This window comes from Lycium barbarum, chromosome 7 (assembly GCF_019175385.1).
Source record: "Lycium barbarum isolate Lr01 chromosome 7, ASM1917538v2, whole genome shotgun sequence".
In the NCBI taxonomy this organism is placed as follows: Eukaryota; Viridiplantae; Streptophyta; class Magnoliopsida; order Solanales; family Solanaceae; genus Lycium; species Lycium barbarum.
Genome location: NC_083343.1, coordinates 102,543,497 through 102,564,463, shown reverse-complemented (window position 1 = coordinate 102,564,463; position 20,967 = coordinate 102,543,497). Strand labels below are relative to the sequence as shown.

The 20,967-nt window shown below is 36.1% G+C and overlaps 1 protein-coding gene across 1 annotated transcript; it reads right to left on the bottom strand.

The window, feature by feature from the left end:
* Positions 1-7,839: 7,839 nt before the first annotated feature.
* Positions 7,840-20,824, bottom strand: LOC132603665 (cytochrome c1-2, heme protein, mitochondrial-like). Its single transcript, XM_060316808.1, has 8 exons — positions 20,670-20,824; positions 20,449-20,546; positions 10,175-10,362; positions 9,741-10,020; positions 9,601-9,672; positions 9,249-9,365; positions 9,105-9,170; positions 7,840-8,202 (listed from the first exon to the last, which is right to left on the bottom strand). The coding sequence occupies exons 1-8, from the start codon at positions 20,719-20,721 to the stop codon at positions 8,086-8,088; spliced, it is 990 nt and encodes a 329-aa protein (XP_060172791.1). The 5' UTR covers positions 20,722-20,824; the 3' UTR covers positions 7,840-8,085.
* Positions 20,825-20,967: the final 143 nt, after the last annotated feature.

Genomic DNA, 20,967 nt, shown 5'->3' with positions numbered 1-20,967 from the left:
GCATGGCACGTAGATGTGCACACCACTGCAGTAGACATGTTATGATATTACCCCGAACGCGAGCTAATGATGATAACACCGAGCCTTAATGGCCGGGCATGATATATATATATATATATATATATATATATGACACCGAGCCTTAATGGCCGGGCATGGTACTATGTATATGTATAGAAATGTTTTTTTAAAAAGGCTAAGCATGCATGACATCCGCCTATGAGGCATTTAGATGTACAGGTTATCTCTCTTACTCCATGTTACCTTTCATATCTATATTATGTTGTTATTCATGCCTTACATACTCATACATTATTCGTACTGACATCCCTTCTTGTGGACGCTGCGTTTCATGCCACGTAGGTGTATACAGATGAGTAGAGGATATGGCTAGAAGATGTTCCAGCTGGATTGGCGAGCTCCATTTCCTTCCGAAGTGTTGCTGAGTCAGAGTATCTATGCTATGGTATATTGATTTATGTTAGAGACTTTGCAGACAGAGTCATGTACATAGCATGTCAGCCTTGCACGCGGCTCTGCAAGCGATGTGTCATTATGTATTATGTTACAAATTTCATATGATTACAGCTTTTACTTGATTTGAGAAAGACGAAAAGAATGTTTTTTAAAAAAAGCTCTCATTATGCATTCCATTCTGTGATTTAAGAGTCCAGTGAGATTATGAATATAACGAGAACCAGCGGGTTTGCTCGGCTCTAAGTAAAGGGTCGGGTGCCCATCATGCCCTATCAGGACTGGGGTGTGACATCAATTATGGAAAAAAGGGTAAAACGGGCCCAAAAAGGTAAGACAATTATTTCAAGCGTGAAATTGGTAACCCAACGATTTGGAAGTTCAATTCTACTCTTCAATTGCTAAATTAACTCAATAATAGATCAATTTCACCATTCAAGTCAAAACCCCCTAATTTGGGTATAAACTCAAACTTTTAGTCTTTTAACCCATCAACATAAATGGAACATTCAAGCCTATTAGTCACAAATTCGTCCAATTACATGCTTAGATTAGTCAAATCTACCAACAAATCTCATTTAGAAAGACTAAAATTCAAATTATGAAAGGAACATCAAAACCTATCTTCCTTCTTAAGTGTTATATATATATATATATATATATATATATATATATATATATATATATATAGGATTCATGCTTAAGGAAAGTAAATTAATGAAATCTAGGTTAGAAAACTTAACCTCAAGAGAAATCTAGTTAAAACCTCCTCAAATGGCCTCAAAGGTGCTTAGGAACAATAAATGAAGAGATAGGAAATGAAGGGTTTTAACTAGGCAATAAATAGAATTCTGGTCCACGTCATCCACTACAGCGATCACGAGTCCGCTATAGTGGGCCCGCGCTAGCGGTTAGAAATTCTCTATCACGAGTCTGCCATAGCGGACTACCATCCGCTGTGGCAACTCACCACAATTCGCTCCCACTCGCCATAGCGGACCAGGCCCTCACTGTGGCGAGTCTGCTATGGAGCATCTGGTGCCGCTACGGCAGATACCAGACACCAGTATTCCCCTGATTTTTCACTAACTCAATCCCAAAATTTGACAATCACTCGAGACCTCATAGATACAAACTAGACATACATTCACACATAAAAACACACTACAGACTCACTCGCGGTCTACGAATTTCCAACGGAGGTCTATTTGACTGGGTCAACACCCTGTTACGGTTTGCATTTCGCGGGCGGGGTTAGCGCTCGGAAAGCTACTTTAAACTTGTTGGTGCTCTTGCGGACTTTGTTTTAAAAGATTCGCCACCTAATTTTTAGGAAATTAGGAAAACCTAGTCATGAAGGGTTTATTCAAATACAGTGAAAAATTCTTCGTAATCTAGAGTTCCAGGTAAGGGTTCTGATGATCCCCTGGGGAAGGTGTTTAGCACTCCAGTATTAAGGATCCGTACTATATGGTTGACCTTCGAATTCCAATATATGAGTATTTGCATGAATTGTTTATTTAGTGTTTATTCCCGCATTTAAAAATCTGTCATTCTTTGGCATATCATTTTGAGAAAAAAAAAGAGTTTGAATATATCTCCTTTATATACAGGGTATTATAGTTCGGATTTATAATATCCGAATGTAAATAGTTTCCTTTTATATACAAGGATCGTATATGTTGTTTGTAAAGAGAGTATAAAAATTTTGTCATTCTTTTATACATGTTATTTCTAAGGACAAGATGGAAAATTGTTATGTTTAAGTATACATAATTTTGTCCATGCTTAACTCATACTTGGTTTGGGTCGATCCGTTTAATACGGTTGGAACGCCTTATCTAAGAACTTGTATATACGAATGTTTTGTTTGAAGCGTATTTGTTTTTTTCAGAAGGTGTGCATTTTATTATTATAAACTTGAAGACTTGGTCTTGAATTTAACCTCAAAATTATAACATTTGCCTTATGACAACAAGAAAGTCTGTCCAGCCTTGGCCCAAAGAGAATTCTAAGTTTTTCTGAGAATTTCACTTTTCAAACCAGTTTTTATTTAAGTGGGCCTCAGCCCAATATCTCCTTTTATCTCTTTAAACCTGTTTTGAATACCAAATCTTTAGTCCAATTTAAAATTCAATTTTTAAACCTTTGTAAGTTTTGTTTAAAAGGGATGAATAGAGATAAAAGTGTCATAATACTTGTGAATATTGAAATCCCTTTTTATAAATCCTTTTCATCCCTTTATTAGTATTTATAAAACTGTGCCTAAATTATGTTATTAATCGTCTGTTCGGGTTTAGAAAAATGTTATACCACTCGCGATTTAAAAATCGTTTGTGGACCTAAAGTCATATAAACGGCATGTGCACCGTTGTTCGAAGACGGCTAGTTCATAAACATAAAGATTCCACCAATATAATATGAGTTTTTTACAAGTTTTTTACAAATACCAACAAGCCTCAGATAAAAGAAAATGAATCAAAATAAAAAGATAAGCGAAGGCTAGGGGCATAACAAACCCCTAGTTGGCCATTTTCACCTATGGCTGGGCCTTCTGCACACACGCTATTTAATTCCGTCTTCGTGGACTCAATGTTCTTTGAAAAAAGAATTTTTTCTATTGGGCCAAAGGCTATGTCTTGACCTAAGTGGCCATGCAGCGAGAAGGGTGAAAAGGGAAAAAAGAACCCGGTTTGTTTAGGGATACTGAACTTATCGCATTTATAGCTATACAAATACGTATACCAAATATATATACATGTATCAAACACATTCATCAGTCATGGAGTAAGGTATCTATGTGTGTGTGTGTGTGTGTGTTACGAGGCCCCACTGGCAGGGAATTGGATAATAAGGGAGGGAAGAGTCATCGCCTCCCGTATTCTTGATGCCGCACAAGTTCCAAGGGGTTTCGTGAACCCCAGGCATGGCTAGACATCGGGGAAAGGCTAAGACTAGACCCCTCCCCAGAATTACCTTATCCCTATCATTGTAACCACATAAGAGAAGATAATAAATAGCAGCCTATAATTACAGTATGGCAGAGAGACACACGTAAATATAATCTAATCCAACTATTATTATTAGCTTTCTTGCATATTAATCAAGCACGTTATTTTAGTTTTATTTAATTATAAAATTTTACTAGACAAAAATTTCCCATTTTTAGTTTGTTTATTTATCCTTTTTCTTTAAAATTATTCTCAATTTACTTATTTCGGTAAGATGTTGTTTGTGTATGATTTTTTAAGAAGTCATTTAATTATAATGAGAAATTCTTATTTGATACAATATTATTTAATTAAATAACTTATTAAGAAATCCTACACAAATGACATTTTATTAGAATAAGTAAATTGAAAATAGTTTAAAGCAGAAGAATAAATAAGCAAATTAAAAATGAGAAAATTTTGTATAATAAAATCTTATAATTAAATAAAACTAAAATAACGTGCTTGCTATATGTGCAAGAAAACTAATAATAATAGTTGGCATATTGTATTAAGTAATTTGCGATATTTATAATTTTTTTATAATTATTTAACTATTAACTTATAATGTTTAGATTCACCTTTTTACTGTCATAAATATTATAAAAAAAACTTGCATTTATAGTCTCTATTGGGGATATCCGTAAATAAGAAAACTATAAATAACACAAATTACTTAATAAAATATGCCAACTATTATTATTAGCTTTATTGTACATTAAGCAAGCACAATATTTTAGTTTTATTTAATTATACAAAAATTTCTAATTTTTAATTTGCTTGTTTATTCTTCTGCTTTAAAATTATTTCAATTTACTTATTCTAATAAAATGTCATTTGTGTAGGATTTCTTAATAAGTCATTTAATTAAATAATATTGTATCAAATAAGAATTTCTCGTTATAATATTTAATAAGGTTTTCTTAAGAAGTCATTTAATTATAAGAGTTTCTCATTATAATTAAATGACTTCTTAAAACATCCTACACAAATAACATCTTATCGAAATAAGTAAATTGAAAATAATTTTAAATAAGAAGAATAAATAAACAAACTAAAAATGAGAAATTTTTGTATAGTAAAATTTTATAATTAAATAAAACTAAAATAACGTGCTTGCTTAATATGCAAGAAAGCAAACAATAATTGTTGGCATATTTTATTAAGTAATTTGCGTTATTTATAATTTTAATTTATTTTTTAATAATTATATTTAATATGTTTAGTTGCGGATATCTTCTAAAGGGTATAAGCGCGAGATTTTATAATATTTATGACAGTAAAACAGTGAATTTAAATATTATAAGTTAATAGTTAAATAACATCTTGAGAACTACTTTATATTTAATTAAATCACATAATTACTACAAGAAAATCATCAAATGACCCCTCAACGTTTAGTCGGATTAATTATGACGCACCCAACCTTTGCAGGTGACCTATTACCCCCTGACTATTTTTTAAACGGAATTATTACCCTCCTAGATGGTGAGGTGGCACAGAGAGTGTAGTTCACTCTCTTTGAGAGGGTGAGAAGCAAATAAAAATGTTAAAAAATATATATATAAGCATTATAATTTAGTTTTTTTTTCCATGCTCTCTCTCTCTTCTTTTTTTCCTCTTATTCCCTTATTCTTCACCGCCCGCCATCGTCCACCGCTGTCCACCACTCTCCACCGCCGCCAGTTAATTTTCTAATAATTAACTCATTACTTCCCCCACCTTCTTTAACCCAAACCCAACTCCAAAACTTGCCCACCCACCATCCGATTTTTATTGTTATTTTTCCTTCTGATCTCTCTCTTCTTTTTTCTTCTTATTCCCTTACTCTTCACCGCCCGCCACCGTCCACTGCCGTCTACCACCCTCCAACACAGCCAGTTAATTTTCTAAAAATTAACCCATTACATTCCCCACCTTCTTTTACCCAAACCCAACTCCAAAGCTTGCCCATCCACCGTCCTAATCCTAACACTATCCTCAACTTCCTCTCGTTCCCCACTATCATCTTCCTCATTATCCTCCATTAGAGAGTACCCCATCATCACCGGTAAAGCTCAATCATTTCATTATTGGGGGAATTCTCTATTACATCCAATTCAATATCCCCAAACCTTCCTTATACTTCAACATCCACAAATACATATACATCTAAAAACTGAGCAAAAACATAAAAGATGAAAAAAAAAAACAATCAAAGAAAAATTAAAATTTCAGTACCCATTTGACAGGAATAGAAAATAAAAATGTCCATTTAGCCTTGTTTATTGGTATTGTTTAGTATAGCATTCTTGATTTGGTGAAAAATGGCTTCATTTGGTGATGGATTGGCTTTATTTGGTGTAGAAATTTCGAAATTAGAAGTAAAAGGTGAAAAAATACACGTCAGGCCCGTGCATTTCACCACTCAAATACAGATCTGGTGATAGCGTTCCGAGGGGATAATAGTTCCGTTGAAAAAATGGTCAGGGGGTAATAGGTCACCCGTAAAGGTTGGTGCATCATAATTAATCCGACTAAACGTTGAGGGGGCATTTGACTATTTTATCTAAAACCTATTTTATATATGTAATTAAAAAGCGGATACAAACTAAAATGAAAAAAAAGATAATTAAATAAAATATTAAATAACCCTTGAAAATAAATAAAATATTATATATTAATGGCTTCCCTTGGACTTGCATATATGGTGGGTGAAGTTGCAAAGTTGCATAACGCAGAAAAATTAAATATTAAATAACCCTTGGAAATAAATAACATATTATATTTTAAGGACTTCCCTTGGAGTTGCATATATGGTGGGTGAAGTTGCATAACGCAGAAAAATGCTGCGTTATGGAAAAATATTTTTTTTAAATGTTTATATATATATAACGCACAAAAAAGTGCGTCAAGGATAGTTTGATAGCAATTTTTTTTTTTTTTGATGTATTTTGGTTTATTTGAGTTTTTATTGGGTCATTTAGATTCCGGACTCAATATTTACCCGAAATGGCTCATATTTCTAATCTTACCCGAAATGGCCCAATTTGTACACCAATTATTTTTCTCATCTCTCCTGTAAAAGACAACAGATTTGATCTTAGTCGTCGACACCATGGTTAATGAGCTTCTATAAAAATGCCAAAGTTAATGCTCAATCAACAGATCTGCAAAATCTACGAAAAAAACACTAGAAAAATTTAGATATGTGATTTGTGAGTATGGATGTCTTGAGAATTGGGGTTCAGCTGTATTTGCGGGAGAGTGTGTATACTTCCCGTAGGCGTTTCCAGCAAGAGGTCACCGATAGTACAGGCAATGTGTGTTGCAATTTTTTTTTGTGATAATTTCAATAATATACAATCCAGCAAGGCATTTGATTTTACTTTTGAAATGTTTTTAGTTTAGCTAGGGTTTAATGTTGGTGTTATTTAGGTGAAGTGTGTATAAACACCTCATATATATTATTATACACTTTTATACAGTGTAGAAGTGTGTATAAACATTTCTTATACATTATGTATAAACACCTCTTTTTAAAGTTGTATAACAGTGTAGCAGTGTGTATAAACACCTCTTCTACATTATTATACACTTTTATACAAGGTTGATACATTATCTAAAGTATATAATGTTGTATATCATGTGTATAAACTCCATTGCCAAAAAAAAAAATTGTCTATGCAGATGTAAATTAAAAATATGATTACGTGAATGTAATTTTTATGCTGGATTGTATATTATTAAAATTATCAGGCATTTGATTATATATGTAAAGAAATAGAAGTAGTGAACGAGGAAGAAAGTCAGAAAAACAAATGTAAGATGTTACACCCTTGTTTAGAAAAACCGCCTGATAAGCACAAGTTGGAGTGGTAGCACTTAAATTGCAGTTGGACAAAATAAAAAAATAAAAAGCAAAAAACTAATATTCTGGTCGAGCGATTCAAAATTGATTTAAATGTTGTTCCTAAGCCAGATGAAGAGGAGAGTTTTGAAACTCACTAATGTGGCAATGCTATTTGGAGTTCTTGAATTAGAACTAGTGTTTGGAGGAGAATTTACCATGCAACTATCGAGTGATTTAATTTGTGTGATTGTCTTTGTTAGTAAGCACTCAATTGTGATAAGTCTTCAGTCGTCATAAAAAAAAAATTATGGAGTTCTTGTGGTTTTTAGTCCTTCATGCAAATCTAATAAAATAAACTCTTCCGTGATAACAAAATGCCATAGAATTTACTTTGTTTATATTTAATCATCAAATGATGCTTGACACATACGTCACTTTTAGGAGAGGTTTAGCGTGGGTGTGTGTGTGTGTGGGGGGGGGGGGGGGGGTACAGCAGCTTAGAATTCCATTTATACCAATTACCAAGAAGTGCCCATTGATACCACTCAGCGCTTAGAATTCCAGAAAACAAAGCTTTATTCTAGACTATATTGTATAAATAGTACAGCAGCTATTTATTTCCCCCTCAAAAGAATAGCTCCAATGGCAGCATCTATTGTCTAGATTCTATTGTATAACACTGAAAATTCAGATCATTGGGCAATAATATCATTATTCATTGTGCCCCTGCGCACTAGTACACAAAAAGAAATGCTCATGATCAGTTCACGTAGTGAGATTTGAATGAAATCAGTTGACAACGTCGAGGACCAATTTGCGAGATTTCAGGACAGACCATCTCAGGCGACGGTAGTAAGCTGCTTGGAGAAGTGCAAGTGATAAAACAAATATCCATTTGAAACCCATCTGTAAGAATTACAATACCCAACAGGTCAGAAAATTCAATATGGCACATTCAGCTGTCATTGAGGATCAAATATCAGTTCAACATGCAAAAAGCAGAGGTTGAGTATATAGTGACTTTATTGAGTAAATTGAGGTGGTTGATGGCCTAATGATGAGGGTGGAAACAGCCTCTTGACGAAATACAGGGTAAGGCTGCGTAAAATAGACCCTTGTGGCCCAGCCCTTCCTCGGACCAGTTCATAGCGGGTAGGGGCTGGCACAGTTTGGGCCAACCCGAAATCTGAACTTTTTAAATATTTGGTTTGGATATTTGGATTATGGATTGGACTTCGGATTTTATTTTTAAAATTTATGGATTTCGGATTGGATATGAATTTAGTACTATGAATTTTTGGATATCCGAAAATCCGAAATTTTTATACCTTTTGTCTAGACCTACCTATATCATATCATATGTACTAATAAGTCTAGTTTCTAAAGGTCCAATAGGTTAGTACCTAAGGCCCTACCCATTAAAATATTAAATCCAATATACAATTTTCTACTAAATCAAATATAATATAGGGTTTTCTTACTTCTCAAGTCTCAAAAGTCTCACGTCAGTGTCACCCAAGGCAATGTTCTTTGTTATTTTTCCAGATGACTACTTAGATTTTATTTTGTTCATTTCCACTTTTCCATAATGCTTTTATTTAGTATGGATTTATTATGTTGGACATGACTTGGATTTGTTAATCCTAACTTGAACTGGAAGGCTTTTTTATTGAACAATTAAGATTTAGATTTACCTCTGTGGAACTAACACATGAATTTCGTTCCTAATAAGTTTGCCTTAAGCCTCATTCACCAGTATGGAAATAACATACTGCAGGGGAAGGAACAGATGGAAGATTTTAACTTACCAGCTTTCTCTCTTCCATTTCTGGCTCAGCAGCCCATGACAAGAACGAGACGACATCTTTTCCCATCTGCACAGTGAGAAAAATTACTTCCATCTCTTTATAAGGGATCAATAAATAAAGCAAAAAGAGAGCAGGACATATTACTTGCGCCTCAGTTGCAGGTGTACCATCTTCATACTCAACAGCACCATCATTAACCATTTCAGGCATCGCTATAGCTCCACCAGGGAAGTAAGGGTTATAGTGAAGACCTTCCCTAATCTACAATTAGAGTTGAGAAGTTATTATGGTTCTCACACTTCCAATAGAAAATTGTGATAACAGTAAGTTAGTACCGAGATAGTAGTCACTATAATAACCATTTAAACTGGAGCATATCTCTTCGCAACTACATCTTCAGATGTACACTCACTATTTTTCTGTTTGCTGCTTCCCCTATTCTAAACAAAAAAAAAGATAGTCACAAACCAAAAGGAGTCTAAGGGGTAGAAATTACCGAAACACCAGCAGGAGGGTCCCGGTAGCCAGTTAGAAGAGTGAAAACATAGTTTTGACCATTATGCCGGGCCTGAAAGAAGAAAGAAAATCAGGCAATGCAGGTAAAATATAGCTAAATGAAGAGGACCAAGACAGTACCTTAGTGATAAGACTTAGATCAGGAGGATAAGCTCCACCATTAGCAAACCTTGCAGCTGCTTCATTTGCATAAGACTGTGGAAATCGATCACTCAGCTTACCAGGGCGAGTGAACATCTCGCCCTCATCATTAGGGCCGTCAACCACCTCAATTTCTGCTGCCATGGCCTTAGTTTCCTCTTCAGTGTACGCAACACCAACAAGATCACGGTATGAAACTAGTGACATTGAGTGGCAGGATGCACACACTTGCTGGTAAACCTGATGACCACGACGTATCCTGTCAGGTAAATGAAGGCATTAAAATAAATGGGGCATCCATTTCATTGAAGACTCAAGATAAAATTAAGTTTTGGATAAACAAAAGATTGAAATGTTATTCCGTAGCCTCCAATGAACTTCAATTATCATGTGGCAGCATAGTATATACTCACGAAGCATGGTCATAAGAACTGAGAATGCCTTCGTGAGGCCAAGCATAGCTGGGACACTCTAAGCCATGTTCTGCCTCATCAGAATAAGCAACACTTGCGAAGCTAAGTAGTCCAGAGACTCCAGCACCAATGACTGCTAATGCTCTGAAAGACTTTAACCCAGCAGATCCAAAACCATCTGAGTCATGCTTTGAAACAAATAACAAATTAATTTAGTACTGTAAATTATTCCATGATCATATAATTTATAAACCATACAACTCTAATGTACGTGATCCAACAGAACACACTAACAGCTTTAACAAGGAACAGAAGTAAAGAAACAAGCAGTATATGCTACAGTTAATGCATGGAACCTGCATCCTTAACAGATGAAAAAAGCTAATCTCACCTGTTAAATTTTTTAGTGATTAAAACTTTACTGGCTCAGAGTCATAAGCATCTGTGTGAATATAACACTATAAAAGAGGCAATTAAGGGGTAATTACAAACTTTTCTAACTCTTAACAAATAGGACACATAACTATTTTTACTCGTAATAGAGGTTCACCTATATGATGGTTTTCCCAAGAAGCAATTTTGCTCCTCATGTGATGGAAACCCTAACATTTGCATCGTCTACATCCTCATAGATACATGAGTGAGTAGTTATATGAATGATACTCTAAATTATATACCCCAAAGAAATATGGGATCTAAAGAACCAAATCATGTTTACCATACTGGGAAACAATAAGTCTGCCAAAGGATTCACAAAACTGATAATGAAAATTTTGAGATGTCAGCTGGCACGCTTGTTGTTATCTACCACTCTGCATTTTCTTCGTCCTTTTTTTTGTTGAAATGGTAAGCATCGTATTCTAAACAACACTAAGAGTTTGCTGGGAACTCTGTACAATATGGCAAAGTATAGAAAAACAAAACTACATCCCATCGTAGACATGTAGGGATTCTAGTAGCTCTAAAACAGAGTCAGCTTCATTTACAAGTTCCATTTTGCACCAAAAATAAAACAAAAAGATGTTGGCCTTTATTATTATAGACGGCATATAATTTCCCCCGCGTGACGGCATATGATTTCCCCCGCGTAACATATATAGTTAGCTTAGTTAGCATTTCGAAGATTATCATTCATTAGCTTATGAAAGTGTTCACATGACTCGATGAGGTGGTACCTGTGGAACGATTCACTCAATATACATATGACACATAGATTTCTCATGTATAGAACGTGAAATTCTCAACTAGACAAGGAGTCCTATAAGACCATATGAAGTATTTGCGTTCGAAACATCTCACATTCCTCCTACCACTGTCATATTTAATCTTTACTTGTGAAACGAAGGATGTCCAAATTGTAAGACAAGTAGGTACTAGTCTCTGCCAGGGGGTAAATGCAGCGCTGACTTCACGTTTATTCTTATGGCAGAACCACCAACAAGGACACAGAAATAAGTTCTTTAGTTTCAGTTGGAGATATTGAAACATGGTCAAGTATCTCTTCTACCGTGCACAGAGATTCATCATTGCTTTTCTCTAGCTAGCTATAGGAATACATGAAATGTCTGGTAGTGTCAGTAGCATGTGTCATTTGGCCAATATAGCTAAATATCAGATTTGTTAGGAAACCTGGCATGATTATCTTGGTGACTAGTTCAACCTGGAAGCAATGTAATGTGTCCAACCTTCGTGAAGCAAAAACAAACGCAACGCGGAAACTATGACACCAGAGTGAAGCATATGTCATCTCTAATTTATTCCAGATAGATAGTAATGGGTCTTTTGACATTGTAGCTCATTAGTGATATTGGGTCAAAGAGCCCCAAGTTTACCAGTTTATAAGGATAGTCAAAGCTAAGAGAGTTTCACGGAGGGTGGTGGCTGCTGCCAAACTGCCACCATTACTAAGACCAATAGCAGAACTACGTTGATAGCATCTAATGAAAAGTTGTGCCTATGTACACCCAACTAGGGAAAAGGGATAGATTACCTGGTGAAGAGATAAATAGCAGTATAAGATAATCTCTTTAGAGTTTGCATGAAGTGATAGGAACTTTATCTTGTAAAATTTGAATGTCTAAGGTCTCTGCTTATCACATATGGCCTTTTTTTCATCAATCTTGCATCTATATCAGTACCAGGCAAAGATGATTATTGATATTTGAATCTCACATCCATAACTATGCAAACAAATACCAAAACTTGTGTAAAGCCCATAGATTTTTGAATCTTCACTACACTAACTAAAGGCCTAAGTATGTGATTAAAATATCACTAAAGTATTAACGATGCCACATGATGTAAGTGACGTGCTTGGAGTATGAATACAATTGATTGAAATGCATTGGAATGATGAAATAGCCAAAGTAAGTAAAGGGTTGAAGTTGGATTTCAAGACAGCCTACAGGGGATCCTCGCGATTAGCTCGTGTCGCGAGGTTATCGCGAGGAAACCTAGTCTGGCTGCCCAAGGGAGGCAGCAAACTGAGGGAAGTCGCCAGCCCCATTGTGAGGAAGGAGCTTGGTGGGCCATCTCTTCTAGCAACTGCCTCGCACCACGAGAGGTCTACCCAGACACATGATCAGGATCCTTGATGTTTGGCACAAATATCTAAAGTTTCGTGTCGCTTTCCCTCTAAAAATGAGTACTTTACTTGCTTTCCTGAAGATAATATCGTTGTATCCGGGCTTATGTTGTTATGTTTTGTGAATAGGTGCAATACAACCATTTGGAGGAGAAGTGAGTAGTCTAGTGGACTTTTGGAAGCGTTGGCATCTGATCGTGGCGATGTGAGAAGCAGAAACAGTAGAGGAGAAGTGACGAACTGAAGGTCCCGCTATCCATCCGCAGCACGGAACAAAGCGAAGGAATTCTATCTCTGACTAAATTACACAATCATGCTATTCATCCGCATCGCGTGAAGAAAGCGGACAAAACAAGCTCCTGACCAATATTTACCATTAGGCTTTTCTTCAGCATAGCGGAAGAAAAGTGGAACCAGGCTTGCGCGATCCATCCGCATCGCGGAAGGAAAGCGTGTTTACGCACAGCTTTCCCGTTTCGATTTTTGTTTTAACCCTAGACTATATATAGACGTTTTATTAGCTGTAAAGGGTGTGCTGGGATTATTCCAAGACTTGTAAGCCGCTGTTCAACTTTCTCTCTCTAGAATTATTTTATTTTCTTCACGAATTCTTGTTCTTCGTCTAGAATCATGAGTAGTTAAACTTCTTAATTATGGGGTTGTGGCGAAAGACATGATAGTTGGTTTGACGACAATTATTATCTATTGATTTTCCATATTGTGGGCTGCTTATTTATTCTTGATCTTAATTGTTTGATTATCTGGCCAATAGTTGAACACTAGTTGTGGCGTGTGAATTGAACTAGGGTTAGGGAATTTGCATTCGTAATAAGAATAAATAGGGCTTGTTCGATATAATCGTTAGGGAATTTGCATGCGTAATAAGAATAAACAGGGCTTGTTGGATATAATCGTTTCGTTAATGAGATAGGAATATACCCTTTAGCCTTGCTTAGTTGAATACGGAAAATTAAATGCGTTCTTGTTACATCTAACGACCATAGGGATATGGGCGTTATAGTAGCACCTACAAACTTGTGAGCAACTCGGAAGATACTCATAAAGTTATAATTAACCCGTCAACTAGTAACCCACGAAATAAGATAGGTAGAATTGTCGAAAGATCAACTGGATTGTCGAAAACCATGACCCTGGAACTCTCCATCATCTGATAAACCTTACAATCATTGTCGAAATATTCTCAGTCACAAAAACACCCATCATAAATTGTTTACTTTTCAGTTTTAGTCTAGTCACAACAAACACTTTGATTTTCACTTTCTTGAATAGTTTTATTCGAATTTGAATTAGTTTAACAGTAGAATCTAAGTCTCTGTGGAATCGATATCTAGACTTAAAAGTTCTATATTACTTGTACGACCACGTATACTTGCATGTGCATTTGGGAGCAACAAGTTTTTGAACCGAACAAACTACTCACTCTCCTCCAAATGGTTGCGTTGCACCTATTCACAAAACATAACATAAGCCCGGACACAACGATTTTATCTTCAAGAAAGCAAGTAAAGTATTAAGTTTTGGAAGGAAAGTGACACGAAACTTTAGATATTTGTGCCAAATATCACCACCCCCCACTTAGACCTTGCTCGCCCTCGAGCAACCACTTACCAATATGCCACAATTTCACTACCTTGTCATTCAAACAGGTCTGCTCAAGCTTCGGCTAATAAGGCTATTTCAAAAATCCAAACCTCAAGCAAATTCTTACGAAAGCCATGCCAAAGATCAAGATTCTCAGTTGTAGAACATCAACAAGCAACCTTTTCAAAAACATATTATTTTCAAAACTTATGACTCAAGGACACCACTTAAAACAAGGCAATCATGCTACTTAACCAAGAATACAACACTTCACCAATCCGTTTTCAATTACGTGCCCTCACAAGAAGAGAGTTGTCCATATATCTCACAAGAATAAAAAAAAAATCATTTCAATGGTCATGAATTTAAGCAAAGTCGCTCACCCTCACAAAGAATATCACATGCTAAATACGACATACCCTAGGCTTGCCCGTAGTGTAACCGCTTTACTAATATAAACACATCGAACGTAGGATCAAGTAGGACTTAAAAGGGTTGTAATGTAGGCTACGGGACGGGTAGGAATTATTTGGATAATATTGACTATCATCCCTAAGCACTTTAATACATACAACATCTTCGTTTTACACACTTTCCTTGTCAACCCATTTCAAAACCAACCACCCAATCCTCCCTAGTTATTCATCACAATTAAGCACCATTTTTTTACCAATTGCAAGTTAGCGGGGAACTTTTAATCTAAAAACTAACCAATGATTTTTTTTGGATCCCCAACTAACAAGCGAACTTTTACTTCGTTTTAGGTGCACTAATAGACTTGCCTTGATTTTTTTTAACCAACAAACACCACCCTTTTTATCAACTCCCAACTCCAATTACATGATTTTATCATTAAAGTGCTCAAGGAGTAGATTGGATCAAAAATAAGCAAACTAGAACGAAGGGGTACGCCTTATCGGTTGTTATCAAAGAAAAAGGCTAAAGGCTCAACGGGGCTAACTAGGGTCACATTTACATGCACGGGTTGGAAGGAACAAGTTAAAATTTAGGCTCACAAAGAAATGCCTCTATCACTTCCTAAGTTACAACACACTTCATTTCGCTTCACGAACGCACGAGGCAAGTTCTAGATATCAATACAAAGCATGGATCGCATACAAACACCTCACACACACATGACACATAATTAACGCAAGAAAGGGTCCATATCGTCCCTCGGACTAAGCAACAGCATATCAACAATGCCAAGTGGGTCATATATGAGTCAAACAAACTTCAAGTTGAGTGTTTCGAGAAAGGTTATGTATCTACACGGCATGGTTTCAAAAGAAACCATAAGAACCGCTCATATGCCAATATTTCACCTAACCCGAGCACCTAGCATTTGAATGGTCTTTCCTATGGACGAAATTTCCCTCAAGCTGGTTGTCATCGGGAAACGCCCCTTCTACGACTAAGCAATAAAGACAAAAAGAAAAAAAAATCCTAATGGATGACTTATGCCACTACTGAGGGCCAAATCTAAAAAAAAAAAAAAAAAAACTTTTTGGTGTATCTCTTTTCATTTTTTTTTTTACAAGTAATCCTAATTAAAAAGGAAGAATAAACTAAAGTTAGATCCTCAAAAAAAAAAAAACACCTAAGGCATAAGCATCCTCTACCTCGAGACGTACTCCCACCCCACACTTACTTTCATGCACTGCCCTCAATGCATATAAAAAGATAAAATCAAAAGTACAGCGAGAGATACTCCCTGGGGCCCACTAGGGCCTAGTCGTCCTCCTCAATGTAATTCTCATCATCAGCCTCGCCGTCGTCTTCTCCTTCATTATCGCCGCCTTGCATTTGCGGGTGAGCATTTAAACATTGATCTTTTGAGGGTATTTATTCAGACCCCATACTCTCGGGCACTTGTGGGTGAGGAATCTCAGTTACCTGATATGAAGATGAAAATTCGGCTGATCGTATAATAGCCGCACTAGAAGAGGGGGAGGAGGCAAAGTCGCAAATGCAAGGCGGCGATAATGAAGGAGAAGACGACAGCGAGGCTGATGATGAGAATTACATTGAGGAGGACAACTAGGCCCTAGTGGGCCCCAGGGAGTATCTCTCGCTGTACTTTTGATTTTATCTTTTCATATGCATTGAGGGCAGTGCATGAAAGTAAGTGTGGGGTGGGAGTACGTCTCGAGGTAGAGGATGCTTATGCCTTAGGTGTTTTTTTTTTTTTTTTGAGGATCTAACTTTAGTTTATTCTTCCTTTTTAATTAGGATTACTTGTAAAAAAAATGAAAAGAGATACACCAAAAAGATTTTTTTTTAATTTTTTTTTTAGATTTGGCCCTCAGTAGTGGCATAAGTCATCCATTAGGATTTTTTTTCTTTTTTTCTTTATTGCTTAGTCGTAGAAGGGGCGTTTCCCGATGACAACCAGCTTGAGGGAAATTTCGTCCATAGGAAAGACCATTCAAATGCTAGGTGCTCGGGTTAGGTGAAATATTGGCATATGAGCGGTTCTTGTGGTTTCTTTTGAAACCATGCCGTGTAGATGCATAACCTTTCTCGAAACACTCAACTTGAAGTTTGTTTGACTCATATATGACCCACTTGGCATTGTTGATATGTTGTTGCTTAGTCCGAGGGACGATATGGACCCTTTCTTGCATTAATTATGTGTCATGTGTGTGTGAGGTGTTTGTATGCGATCCATGCTTTGTATTGATATCTAGAACTTGCCTCGTGCGTTCGTGAAGCGAAATGAAGTGTGTTGTAACTTAGGAAGTGATAGAGGCATTTCTTTGTGAGCCTAAATTTTAACTTGTTCCTTCCAACCCGTGCATGTAAATGTGACCCTAGTTAGCCCCGTTGAGCCTTTAGCCTTTTTCTTTGATAACAACCGATAAGGCGTACCCCTTCGTTCTAGTTTGCTTATTTTTGATCCAATCTACTCCTTGAGCACTTTAATGATAAAATCATGTAATTGGAGTCGGGAGTTGATAAAAAGGGTGGTCTTTGTTGGTTAAAAAAAATCGAGGTAAGTCTATTGGTGCACCTAAAACGAAGTAAAAGTTCGCTTGTTAGTTGGGGATCCAAAAAAAATCATTGGTTAGTTTTTAGATTAAAAGTTCCCCGCTAACTTGCAATTGGTGAAAAAATGGTGCTTAATTGTGATGAATAACTAGGGAGGATTGGGTGGTTGGTTTTGAAATGGGTTGACAAGGAAAGTGTGTAAAACGAAGATGTTGTATGTATTAAAGTGCTTAGGGATGATAGTCAATATTATCCAAATAATTCCTACCCGTCCCGTAGCCTACATTACAACCCTTTTAAGTCCTACTTGATCCTACGTTCGATGTATTTATATTAGTAAAGCGGTTACACTACGGGCAAGCCTAGGGTATGTCGTATTTAGCATGTGATATTCTTTGTGAGGGTGAGCGACTTTGCTTAAATTCATGACCATTGAAATGATTTTTTTTTATTCTTGTGAGATATATGGACAACTATCTTCTTGTGAGGGCACGTAATTGAAAACGGATTGGTGAAGTGTTGTATTCTTGGTTAAGTAGCATGATTGCCTTGTTTTAAGTGGTGTCCTTGAGTCATAAGTTTTGAAAATAATATGTTTTTGAAAAGGTTGCTTGTTGATGTTCTACAACTGAGAATCTTGATCTTTGGCATGGCTTTCCTAAGAATTTGCTTGAGGTTTGGATTTTTGAAATAGCCTTATTAGCCGAAGCTTGAGCAGACCTGTTTGAATGACAAGGTAGTAAAATTGTGGCATATTAGTAAGTGGTTGCTCGAGGGCGAGCAAGGTCAAAGTGGGGGGTGGTGATACTTGGCACAAATATCTAAAGTTTTGTGCCGCTTTCCCTCTAAAACTTAGTACTTTACTTGCTTTCTTGAAGATAATATCGTTGTATCCGGGCATATGTTGTTATGTTTTGTGAATAGGTGCAACGCAACCATTTGGAGGAGAAGTGAGTAGTTTGGTGGACTTTTGGAAGCGTTGGCATCTGATCGTGGCGATGTGAGAAGCAGAAAGCCGGAAACAGTAGAGGAGAAGTGACGAACTGAAGGTCCCGCTATCCATCCGCATCGCGGAACAAAAGCGAAGGAATTCTATCTCTGACTAAATTGCACAATCAGGCTTTTCATCCGCATCGCGTGAAGAAAGCGGATAAAACAAGCTCCTGACCAATAGTTGAACACTATATGTGGCGTGTGAATTGAACTAGGGATAGGGAATTTGCATGCGTAATAAGAATAAATAGGGCTTGTTCGATATAATTGTTTCGCTAAGGAGGATAAGAATATACCCTTTAGCCTTGCTTAGTTGAATACGGAGAATTAAATGTGTTCTTGTTACCTCTGACGACCATAGGGTTATAGGCGTTATAGTAGCATCTACAGGCTTGTGAGCAACTCAGAAGATAATCATAAAGTTATAATTAACTAGTCAACTAGTAACCCAGGAAATAAGATAGGTAGAATTGTCAGAAGATCAACTCGATTGTCGAAAGCCATGACCCTGAAACTCTCCATCATCTGATAAACCTTACAATCATTGTCGAAATATTCTCAGTCACAAAAACACCCATCATAAATTGTTTACTTTTCAGTTTTAGTCTAGTCATAACAAACACTTCGATTTTCACTTTCTTGAATAGTTTTATTCGAATTTGAATTAGTTTAACAGTAGAATCTAAGTCTCTCTGGGATCGATATCTGGACTTAAAAGTTCTATATTACTTGTACGACCACGTATACTTGCGTGTGCGTTTGGGAGCAACAATCCTCGTGATGGTGGCACATCGCGAACCTATCGCAAGGAACCCCTGACTACAGAGGCAGCCTGGGAAAGAGAAAGCAAATGGGATGGGTGATTTGAACAAGGATCAAGGTCTAACATCTAGGATGAGTTGTTAGTGGTGTTTTGAGTTAATTATACTCAATAAATGCTACCCTTTGCTCTCCTTATTAATGAGCGATATTTCACTCCTAAGAGTTTTCAGTTTGGCAGTTCAATGTGGAAACTGAATGTTGTTCACTGAATTATGAAATTTGTTATACTAAAGTGAAACTTTATGTCCTAAAAAAGTCGAGCAATTTGATTAAAATTCTAGCGGCACTTTGATAAAGCATACAACTCTTTTTGTGTCTCGTGCTTAGGCCCCAAGAAGTCTTTCAATGATTGTGCACTTTGTGCAAGTGACTAGTCATTTTGTTAAAGGAGAGACCAAGAACAGCTGAAGAAGTTAAGCAAGGCTCCTCTAATACAAGCTTGTTTATAACTGCATTTTTGTTTTGGTGGGAGTCTAGAACTGCAGCTGGCCTTGAACAATGTTTTCAATATGGAAATCCAATGGACAGCACTATTAACCACATGTCAAAAAGGACTAACTATGACTGATTCCTCAACACATATTCGACTGAAATCTTTACCGGATCGTCCTCTTAAAATGGAAATCTAACTTTATACTATTGAATAATAAAAAAGAAGGAAAAGAAAATTAAACTAAAACACACTGCGGTCCTCAAAATTTCAAATGTGAAACTTCTCTCGCCCTAATTGCAAACATGTTTTTGGTTCTCTCAAGGTATAAGCATTAACATTTGAATCTCAATGAAGAAAATTTCCCAAGTCTTGCATTGGTACAGTTGGTTCATTCTGAAGGCCAACATGTTGACAAATACAAATTATGAATCATTGTTAATGTTCCTATCACCCTGAAGCTATTTCTATATTGAACTTGTTGAAAGTGCTTTAGCAGAACTACTTAATTCAAGAAAAATATAAAACACCAAAATTCTGGGAAAAAGGAGTTTAGGGTTCTCCACAGTCAATCAACTACATCTCAATCACAAACTACTTGGGTTGGATATATGAATCCTCTATATACATTGCAATCAATTCCCAATACTGACAAATAGTTTGACATCTACAGCAAATTTTTTAAATCTCCCCCCTTTTCCTATACTAGTATACAAACTTGTAACTAGACTTAAAAGAACACTTCACCCAAACAATACAGTAGTATAATATGATACATTATAAAACCAACCATATATAACAATCATCCAAACAAGCTGTCAGCTATCAACTGTAGTACATACATAAAAGTACCTTAAAAGTGGATGCCTTAAGCACATCACTGGCATTCGAAACCTTGGTTTCATCTCTGTAAGCTGTTCTCGCAATAAAACGTTTAATTCTTCCAAATCCTTAATTTACAAACAAAAAATAAATGAACAAACATTACAGTTTCAGGTGCAAAATGTTAAGCAAAAATAGATAAACTGATAGTAAAATGTAACGAAATGTAATGAATACAAATGAGTCAATACCATCAAGCCCTATCCTGATCTTCTTTCCCAAACCTGTTAAAAACAAAATCATAAGATTTAGCTCATTTCTACTCAAATCAATAAATCAAACAAAACTTCGATTAGTTGAGATCTCTATTTATTAGAGATGAATAAAAAAAGTTAAATGGAGATAGGATCAAGGACATGTTGGGTTTTTTGATATTGGTGAATGGGAAATGATGGGATAAAAAGTGAAGGGAATATAAAAAGTCCTTTTTTGCTTTGGGAAATGTAAAAGGTTCTTTGTGCTTTGGTTAAAGCATCTGTCCCACATAGG